Source organism: Olea europaea, unplaced genomic scaffold (genome assembly GCF_002742605.1).
Source record: "Olea europaea var. sylvestris unplaced genomic scaffold, O_europaea_v1 scaffold2492, whole genome shotgun sequence".
NCBI classification, from domain to species: Eukaryota; Viridiplantae; Streptophyta; class Magnoliopsida; order Lamiales; family Oleaceae; genus Olea; species Olea europaea.
In genome coordinates, this window is record NW_019243151.1 from 1 (window position 1) to 7,500 (window position 7,500).

General features: G+C 37.5%; 1 protein-coding gene across 1 annotated transcript in view; it reads right to left on the reverse strand.

Annotated features, from left to right (window-relative positions):
• Nucleotides 1–76: 76 nt before the first annotated feature.
• Nucleotides 77–7,500, reverse strand: part of LOC111382410 — a 10,159-nt gene continuing 2,735 nt past the window's right edge. The window contains exons 3-12 of the mRNA XM_023006381.1: nucleotides 7,154–7,495; nucleotides 5,963–6,345; nucleotides 5,688–5,885; nucleotides 5,411–5,608; nucleotides 4,836–4,910; nucleotides 4,695–4,761; nucleotides 3,491–4,586; nucleotides 3,352–3,408; nucleotides 646–720; nucleotides 77–507 (exon numbers count right to left, since the gene is read on the reverse strand). Of these exons, the coding sequence (XP_022862149.1) occupies nucleotides 468–507; nucleotides 646–720; nucleotides 3,352–3,408; nucleotides 3,491–4,586; nucleotides 4,695–4,761; nucleotides 4,836–4,910; nucleotides 5,411–5,608; nucleotides 5,688–5,885; nucleotides 5,963–6,345; nucleotides 7,154–7,495 (2,531 nt within the window). The 3' untranslated portion in view covers nucleotides 77–467. The remainder of the gene's footprint in view (nucleotides 508–645; nucleotides 721–3,351; nucleotides 3,409–3,490; nucleotides 4,587–4,694; nucleotides 4,762–4,835; nucleotides 4,911–5,410; nucleotides 5,609–5,687; nucleotides 5,886–5,962; nucleotides 6,346–7,153; nucleotides 7,496–7,500) is intronic.

Genomic DNA, 7,500 nt, shown 5'->3' on the forward strand with positions numbered 1-7,500 from the left:
CGTTTTCTCCCAACATAAACTAATTTCGAATTTAGAACAACTTATACCATCAAGGAAAGAAATTAATCATGACCTATACCCTTCAAAATTTTGCTAAACTTCAATTAAAAATTTATTATCCAATAATATTTCCAGAAGATTATATCACATATATTGCAGATAAATTTACTCATGAACTGTCAAAGCCTAAATGCCAAAAAAGCGCACACATACTGAAAGAACTGTAATCTGATGCAAAATACGACAACCATTAACATATGCATTAATCAATCTACTCCACGTCCAGCTTTTCGTTTGCCACAAGAACAGCGGGGAGCTATTTTCAACTGGATCGATCTATCTGCTCCGGCCATCAACCATCACAATGCGATGTAGGTTTCTGCTGTGGTCGAACCTTCAAACATGGACTTCTAGCACAATACTTTGCTAGCTTGATCCTCATCAACTCAACCCCGTCTTTTGGATCATTATCTCCGACGTACTGGTGATCTCGATCTTGACCTCCCCCTGAAATTGGGCTTAATTAGCTCATGATGCCATGAACATTTGACAGAGCTACAAATTTGTTTCACCTGACTAGCACATTGATATGTTGATAGACATGTCTCAAAGAACAATTTTTTTCCAAAAACACTAGTAAAATACCTGGTAGTCTCAAGAGAAGAGTAGGAAGAATGCCTGCGCTGAGAGTGCTTGCTATGGGGAGACTGTGAAACTTGTCTAAAAGGAAAACAGTGAATACTAATCCAATGAGTTTAAAATATAAAATTATGTATATAATTTCTCAGTCTCGTATACATCCAGATTCTAAAGGAATCAGCTTTCTTGAATAAATAATTCTTTCGGGTGGTACTACAATAGTATATAGGCAAATGCTGTACACTGAAAGTGAGCGCAAGTTTCTCTTATTTAAAAGCAGAAATAATCGCTCTATTAAGTGAAGCAGCTTTTCTTGAGAAATAACCATCAATACCGCAAGATTCACAGCCAAAATTTATTTTTAAACACTAGAAATCAAGTATACGATTTTGAAATGAACTGATGATCTGAACTCAGAAGCCAGACTAACTACGAGGAGATAAATTACAATCCTGTTCTCAACACTAAACATAATTTCCTTTTATGCTTAGAAGAATGAACTTGATTGACCATAATGACTTGCACTTATTGACTGCCAAGTAAGCTCTGGCTACCACATTAAATCTAAATCATCTTTTGTGTTTCCTCCCACGAAAGATATAAGGCCTATCATACACTGGATCTATTGTTGTCAACCCTTCTCAAAAATTAACCACTGTTGCAGGAGAATTCATGATGTCTAGCTTTTTTACAATAAGCACTTTGGAGTGGACAATCGAGACAGGAGAGATTTAAATTACCGCACAAGCAAGTTTAGCAAATAAAATGCATGGTTCCATGAAATCCCAAAATATGGTATCCCACATATATCTGTAATAATATCATTCATACAACTTATCCTTATTAAAAGGAAAAGGTTTCTTTTCGAAGAATTAAGTTGCCCAAAGAGATTGATTATGATGCCATTAGACCATAAGCTAAGCTAATCAAAAGTGCAGAGTTGGAGGCAAGACTCGAGCAATCACAATACAAAATTATTGACATGTAAAGAAAGGGTAGCAAATGTGTTCAAATTATCATGCACTTCTCAAAGATTTAATGAATTAGCAGTTTCAAGCTCCACACAAAATCCCATTCTTAATTCTCTTTTACACAACCTTTTAACAGAGCTTCAGAAAAATCTCATGTTTATTTTTCTCTTATACAACCCTCAACTGAGCATCAACGTTGAAGCCTCGTGACTCCCGACCAAACCTCAAATGAGAAGCGTAACACGTTCTACAGTAACCACCCCACCCAAAAGAAACAAACAAAAGCAGAAGTCCAATTACATAAAATTCACCCACAAAATTCTAGTAGGGATACTGCTGCCACTAGGAGATTGAAAATAGTAACTGTTTTGACCCTACACACTTCTGCCTCCAGTTTGTCATTGTCTGAATGTCAGCATCAAAAGCAACATTCTGGACACAAAAGTTGACTATGCACTGATATAACATATAAGCATGGGCAAGAAGCCAAAAGAAATTGATCACCTGCCTCCAGAAGATGGATCATGCTGTAGGATTCTCGTGAGTTTTAAAACCATACTTCTTTTCATGGAAGGTTGCAAGCATCATACACATATCATGTAGAATATAGTTCATCGTGCAATGTGATGAGAATGCAAAAAATTTGTGGAACATGGTAATACCTGCCTCCAGAAGATGGACCATGCTGTAGGATTCTCGTGAGTTTTAAAACCATACTTCTTTTCATGGAAGGTTGTAAGCATCATACACACATCATGTAGAATATAGTTCATCGTGCAACATGATGAGAATGCAAAAAATTTGTGGAACATGGCAATAACTGGTAATAAGCATACATATTTTTCTAGTTTCACAAAAACCGCACAGCTCTACTAGAACATGCTCTCTCAAAACGTGGAATGAAGACAGTACTAAGGACAAATTAAATATTAAGCTATCCCTAAGATATTGCACAAGCAAAAACAGATCCTCATTTTTTTTTTCAGGTGTTGAAGGTTGATATGTTCAAAAATTGCCTGCATTGTAACAAGTTGTTCTATCCTAGTACAACAATTGCCAATAAAAGTCAAAATTGACCTTAAGAACAATAACAGCAGCAAACGATGAATTCGTTGTTATCAACAGATGAAATTGTGCCAAGAAGCTTAAAAGGAATTAAAAAACAGTTGAGCCAAAGGATTCAAAGGAGTCACAGATTGTGAAAAGAAACCAGGACTCATGCATGGAATTCGGAGCCCCAAATTAATAAATAAATAATCTGACTCCTGAAGAAGACAAACATCCTACTATACAGATGTAAGAGTGCTATTACCAATGTTACCAGCAGATAATGCAAGCACAGAGTACAGTTTGTTAATACCTGAAGAATAATAAGTCATAATATGGCTAAGCATCCATACGGTTCCATAGACTTGTTTCAAGGATTCCAATCTGGAGAATAGATAGCTTTGGATATCTAATGTACTAATCATCATTTCAACAATCAACTAAACTCCTAATGTTACTACTATACCCAGAATCGTAATAATATCAGATAATTTCATTCTTTTAGCTAGTTAAGGAAGAGTTAAAATCAGGTCACAGGGACAATTATTTTATCCCAAAACTAGAAGAAGAAGAAAAAAAAAGGAAAACAGAGGAGGAGGAGGCGACGGAAATACTGTAAAGGAACAAGATATGAATAAAAAAAATAAGAAGTAAACAGAAATGATTAAAAGAGGCTTTCAGGGCAGATTAGCACCTTTTTCTTGACCTAACAGGTGATGGTGATTTACATTTTCTTGAATGGTGCGATTTCCTGTTTCCCACAAACAAAATATCATAAGCAACTAGATTAAAGGTTATAAACAAAAAGAACAGAAAGTAACCAGATAACACACCTTTTAGAATCATCCAAGGACTCATCACTTGAACCATTAGCATGACTAACCACTGATTTATCTTTACTCTCTCTACCCCTACCATCAACAGAAGATGAACGACGCCGCTTGTGTCTGCTAGATTCACTTCCATTTTTATGCCTAGATCTTTCCCTTAACCCATCCTTTGTCCTCTCTCTTCTTTCATTATCTTCTTTGCCACTACTTTTGTCTCTATCTGGGTGCCTTTTCCTTGATTCAGAATCCTTTACTTTCTCCCTAGACCTACCTAATCCCTTGACTTTATCTTTTGAGCCATTACGATCATCCGTCTTTTCATTTCTTGCGTGCCTTTCTTCATGCCTTCTATGGGGTTCATCTCCCTTCTTATCCATTCTTTCCTTAAAACTTTCTACTAACCTATCATCGTCTTTCCCTGTATGGTTCTTTTTATTATCGATTCTATCATTATTATCTGACCTACGCCTCATCCGTCGGCTTGGTGAATCATCCCTATTTGACTTTCTGGCATCTGAATTTCTATCTTGTCTTTCAACTGTCTCAACAGCTTTTTCAATTACAGTCTCCTTGGACTTGAAAGTATCATAGACATGTCGCATCTCATCTTCTGCAACTCCAGATTCTGTCTCAGAGGAGCGTTGATTATCAATGCTTGCCAACTCTCTAGCTGCCCTATCATCATTCAAATCTGTACTTGCAGCACCAAGATTTGCATCCACAGTGTTTGCCTTTGTTTTGCCAGTACCATCAGTCTCTGCATTGGCAAGAATATTACCGCGTTCAACAGCTTCTTCCTTCGAACCACCATGCTGAACAGCAGGTGTTCCTATGAAGAGTTTGCTTGAAATTGATTGCTCATGTGAAGAGTTTTCTTTTGACTCCAGCTTACCAGAACTCTGGATCTCCTCATCATCATCTGAGGCATAACTAGCAAGACCAAGTACATCCCCAGCAGCAGCAGACTTTTCACTAGCAACCTGAGACACAATTCCCTTCGTCTTGGTCGGAACCAAAATCTTTGCAGAGGCCTTGGTTGTTGAACCGGCTGGTAAAGATGGCAATACTTCGTGATTTGACAAGTCAGTGTTGTGGTCAACTATGAAAGACATGATAAGTTACAATCAACCCAACAAACTAAAAGACTAAAAGAAGAGGAAGCGGATGAAATTCAGAAGAAAAGGAAAAAAGTTCACAGGGCAATAACCTTCAACTGTGAGGCCATCTTCATTCAAAACTTTGGTTGCAATTTCATCAAAAAGTTCATCAGTAACCTGCCACAGAACTTATAGTCAAAAAATCTGCCCAAGTTTAGTGTGGAGTTCATTAGTATCTGAACTGAAGCAACCTTCAAAAGCACTTCAGTTAGAACACGCTTTATTTCCTGGTTAATAGCTGCAGATCTAGCGGCCTCCACCTCAACCTACATAGATAAATATGTGTCAATTCTGCTCACAATCCTAAAAATTGACCGTACAATAATAAGGAAAAAAGGAAAGGCAGAGAGAATATGACATTCACATAACTATGTCATCAAAGACACAGAAGATGCAATTCAAAGCATATTGAAAATTAGAGATACTAGTTGACAACAAACGATTATGGGACAGAAATTCAGAGATTCCAAAATTATCTATTCAAAGAGAGTGATAAAAAGTTCAGACAAGGTCATGTAGATCCAAACAAAACTCATTTCAAACACATGGTACAAAGTGGAAGGGTGGACAATAATTAGAAATATTGGTGAACTGGTATCAAACAAGATTTTTTTCTCCTTACATTTTGTGCCAAGATATCATTTGACGTATAAGGTAAGAGGGAAATAGCTACAGAAAATATGTAAAATCATGCTTTGGGAATGGTGAATAAATCTCCTTCCCCCAAGCTAAGAGAGGGAGGGGGAGGGAGAGAGAACATGACAACCTCATCCTCATCTTCTTCATCAGTTGATCTTGAAGAATCAATGCTTTTGCTGTCTGCTTGATCTCCCTTCCTAAAAGATTTATCACCACTTTCTTCGTCCATGGATTGGGAATCCTCTTTAGGGAACTCTGGGACAGAACTCGGGATGGAAGCTTTATTCTTAATTATTTCCTCCCTAAGCCAATTAGGTACCGAAGCCTGTAATTCAACAAAATCGTGTACAGATGATTCGTGTAATTTTCAAACCATTGAAGCTGACAAACACAACCGAATTTACCTTTCTAGGCCGCTCAGAGACGCTGGAAACACCAAATGCATCCCCATTAAAAGCTATTGTAGGATGAAGTGCAGACCCGGTGCCAACACCAAAAGATGCAGCTATTGTTGGGCCTGTTGGCTGGAAACTTACTCCAGTTGGAAACATTGGTGTAGAATGTCCAGACACTGGAGAAGGCAGAACCATTGAATGATCAACCTGTGAAGTATGCAAGTCAAATGACAATTAGCACACCTAACAAGGTTTCACAACTACAATTAATCAGTCATATTTACTTCCAAAACCTGTGATCCTGATGGGATCGTTGAAGGCTGTGAAGTATAAACACCCTCTGAAGCAGCAGGAGCCCAAGCATAGTTTGAAGGTATAGCTGCAACAGGATCCACAGCTCTTGCAGGACCTCCAGAAAAATGAGCATGGGGTTGCATATGTGGGTCCTGATTATGATTAAAATGAGGTGCAAAATTTAAAGGCTGATCGCTTAAATCAGTTGCAGACTCTGCCTGCTGGCCACCAAGTGAATAATGAGGTTCCTCCATCCATCCAGACCTACCAACTGCCGGTGGCAGTGGTTGAACAAACATCTGTGAAACTGAGGCAACTGGAGGCAGCAATGAAGACCCATTGAACTCTCCATTTATATTGCCAGCGTCTTTACCTGCAATAAAGACAAAAGTCAGAAAGCTATAATATTTGGTAATCCAAGGTTCTTTTTTTATTTTCTATTCTCTTCACTTACAATTCCGTATTAGAATTGGTTCCATTTATCTAAACTATAAGGAGCATATTTCCAGAATATGTGATACTTTATAACCACATTTATGACACTAATTGGTAGCATCGTCAGTTCGGACTCATGAATCTCCCATCCGTAGTTATCTTAAAGAAGAGGGTGCCAAGATGCATAATTCTAATAAACTTTAGTGTTATCCAAACTTCAAAGGAATATTGTAGTGCATAACATGGGTACTTTCCATAGTTATTTGGTACATAAATGTTCTTGATAGCTTTATCCTCAGAAAATAATTACTACTCAACTATCCATTTTTCTTAAATGTTTTAAACAACTTATGTAGTCACAAAGACAAGGAAAGCAAAGAAAGAAAATTTAGGTATCAGAGCTAGCCATTTGCAACATGACATCCTTGAAGTCGAAAACTACTAAAAAAAAATTGATGCAATGAAAAACAACTGCAACTGTCTCAAAGCATTGCAAAGAAACAAGATAAAACTCAACTATAAAAGCAAACTGAAGGCAATCTATGATACTTTAAGGAACTAAAGGGCCATTTGTATGAACATAATGAATGCGAGCCTAAAATAGATCACTGGAATATGAATCAGAAGAAGATGGAAAGAGCACTATTGAAGACAAAAAGTTAATTAGTATAATCACATAACATTTGGAAGCTATTTCTTGAGCACAAGCTTTGTGTGCAGAATCAATATGCTATTTAAGTTTTTACCTGGAATAGAAGAATAACTAGAAGGTACCTCCTGCCGATGGACTAATGAACTAATAGATGATTTTTCTTGCTGCAAGAATGGTGTAGTATCGCCAGCCAAGTTTCCATCTCTAGCTGTATAGGGTGGTAAATGAACGTCCATGGCATATGATGATTGTCCTGAGCTGATGTATGGAGGCTCCTGTGACTGACCCAGAGGAGTTCTATATGGAGGTGCAGTTCCAACTGGATAATGTTGATAGCTTGATTCAGTCAATAAAGGCCGCTGCACATCCATAAGTTGAGTATCAACAGATTGAGAATATTGATCATGAAAATTATTCTGCTCTTCTAGCCTTCCTGCTGGA